At 42.8% G+C, this 2,642-nt stretch overlaps 1 protein-coding gene across 10 annotated transcripts in view; it reads left to right on the forward strand.

The window, feature by feature from the left end:
• Positions 1–2,457: 2,457 nt before the first annotated feature.
• Positions 2,458–2,642, forward strand: part of SENP7 (SUMO1/sentrin specific peptidase 7) — a 159,520-nt gene continuing 159,335 nt past the window's right edge. For 4 of the 10 annotated variants that reach the window (XM_006774977.2, XM_015571281.1, XM_006774976.2 and 1 more), the window contains exon 1: positions 2,459–2,606. In XM_006774977.2, the coding sequence (XP_006775040.1) occupies positions 2,567–2,606 (40 nt within the window). In that variant the 5' untranslated portion in view covers positions 2,459–2,566. Of the gene's footprint in view, positions 2,607–2,642 lie in introns of all 10 variants that reach the window. The other 6 variants (XM_015571283.1, XM_015571284.1, XM_015571288.1 and 3 more) reach the window with 3 other exon arrangements.

Raw genomic sequence — 2,642 nt, forward strand, 5'->3', positions numbered from 1 at the left:
GTACACATAAAAGAAATGACATTACCCCCAAATACACTAAGAAAAATCATCACTTTTGGGGGTCCTTGTTCATATTTTTAAATTAGGAAGCTTTCCACTGAATATCATAAAACACTGTAAAAAAAATCCTTTAATTAGTCTTTCATAAAAGGCAAAATGAGGCTGTTAAATGACTCCCTCAAAAGTAGAAACTGAACTTTTTGGCCCTTTAGTTGTTTGCAATACAGTCAATTATGCAGTAGATTGTTAAAGCTAAAACAATAAAAATATTGGTTAAAAGAGGTGTAATTCTTTGTCTTTTCCTCTTAGAAATTCTTGAGCTGAAAGATCATTTATCCTCAAATATGTTCTTCAAAACAAGCTCCAATTCAAAGAAACAAACTGACTCACTAAGTCTTTTTTAGCAGAAGTGACACATTTAAATATATTTGCTAGTTGAATAATTTTATTAACTTTTTATAATTTCATTTCTCATAAGTTTACTTCTTAACTTTAAACTTTAAAATCACTGTTCGTGGAAGCTACTAGTTTGGGAGGAAACGGATTAGCATACTTACACTTTCCTTTTTTATGTTTCCAACTCTCTGCTCTATTTCCATCTTTGCAGTTAACTTGTTTCCTATAAAATTGGCTAATTAAGCCGGTTTAGTTCTTGCATTTAATTATCCTAAAAGGTTGATTCCTGAGTAAACTTAAAACTCAGATATTTTTTCAGTAAGCAAAGTTATTTGTTAAACAAACGAGGGCCTCTAAATGAAACCCTTGTAGTGAATTTCACCCTCAGTCCCCCCTTAAGTACTGCTGCTTTTCAGTCATTCCAGCCCGAATAAGGCGCTGCCCCCAGCGGCTGAGGCCCAGCCCAATAGGCCTTCCACCTGGATGAGGCTTACCTTGACCTCAGCACAGACCACACAGTAATTAGTCCGCAGACTCAGGAAGCGCGAGACTGGGCTCCAGTGGTGAGCTGGGAAAGTCCTTTTGTTGACCCTGGTAAAACCGGGAGAGCGAAGCTGACAGTAAACTCAAGTATCCCCAGGGTTCCTTCTAACTTGGAACAGTGCAACTCTAGTTATTCTGACTCTGACTAGAGTGCTCTGCTGAATTTTGATCAAGTTAATGCTATTAAAACTTACAAATTAAAAACACACACACCTTATTCAAATAAGTACATTACAGCCAAATAGGCCAATAATCTAAACTAATGGGTTCTTCGAAAGGATAAAAAATAATCAGTCTATAAGTTGAGTTCATTGAGGACAAGGCTATGCGCTTAAGAACAGTAATGAAAATTAGTTGAACGAATTCCAGTTTACATCCACCCACTTTTTAAAAAAATTTTTTTATTGATTTTTTTTTTTTTTTTACAGAGAGGAAGGGAGAGGGATAGAGAGTTAGAAACATTGATCATCCGCCTCCTGCACACCCCCCACTGGGGATGCACCCGCAGCTAAGGTACATGTCCTTGGCCGGAATTGAACCTGGGACCCTCGAGTCCGCAGGCCAACGCTCTATCCATTGAGCCAAACCGGTTAGGGCCATCCACCCGCTTTCTATCATCTCAGCATTTTATGTTTTAAAAGTCGACGTTCAGCGCCCCGCTTCCACCGCCTTTAAAAATAAGGAGTTTGAATTTTAAAGAGATCCTCTATTTTTTTTCTCAGCTGACTTTATTTCCACTCAAACTGCTAAATCAATTGCTAGATCTTTTGGTTTCTGTTTGAGGAAGCGCGGCGAGGACAAAGATACAGGAGAGATCCATCCCGAGGAAAGTAAAACTGCAAAAGGAATAACTTTATTTTTTCACCACCTCACGGGATCTAGTGAACCAGTAGAATCCCTAGTTTCCCTTTTTTTGTACTTTGTGTGAGAATTCTTTTAAAAAAATATGCTTTCACCGATTTCAGAGAAGAGAGAGGGAGATTGAAGTATCAATGATGAGTATCAATGATGAGAATCATTGATTGGCTGCCTCCTGCACGCCCCCTACTGGGGATGGAGCCCGCAACCGAGGCACGTGCCCTTGACTGGAATCCAACCGGACTCTTCAGTCTGCTGGCCGATGCTCTATCCACTGAGAAAACCAGGCAGGGCTTTGGTGTGATTTTTTATAAGCTTTTATTTGAGCCAAACCAAGGACATACGCCAGGGAGCTGGCCAGGGAACAAGAACTCAAATGTTCCTGTTTTTCAGTCAAGCTAGTTTCCCAGTCGGCAAAGCCTTTGAAGGTCTCGGGTTAAAACTTCGCACCTTTACTTCGTGGCTGGGGCAGACAATGAAGAAAAGCGCCACTAAAAAAACACACCAAAAAACAATCCCCTCCGCCCCCGGCAAATAATCCACTACCGGCGGCAACCGGCCAGGAAAACAAGTCCGGGGAAGTAACTTCCGGGTGGAGGTGGGAGGCACGGATGACTTCCGGTCTGAGGGCACACGCCGACTCTTGCGCAAGCGCGCTTGACACTTTCCTGTTTTTCCCCCCTCCCCTCCCCTCCCCCTCCCTCCCCCAGCCTGAGGGGTCTTGAGGTGACAGCGACTGCAACTGCGACTACAGCAGCGGGAGGAGAAGATGGACAAGAGGAAGGCCGGGCGACGCCGAGCTTCATCGGGTGAGGACCGGTCGGAGGAGGGCCGAGCGCATTATC

This window comes from Myotis davidii, unplaced genomic scaffold (genome assembly GCF_000327345.1).
Source record: "Myotis davidii unplaced genomic scaffold, ASM32734v1 scaffold48, whole genome shotgun sequence".
Lineage (NCBI taxonomy): Eukaryota > Metazoa > Chordata > Mammalia > Chiroptera > Vespertilionidae > Myotis > Myotis davidii.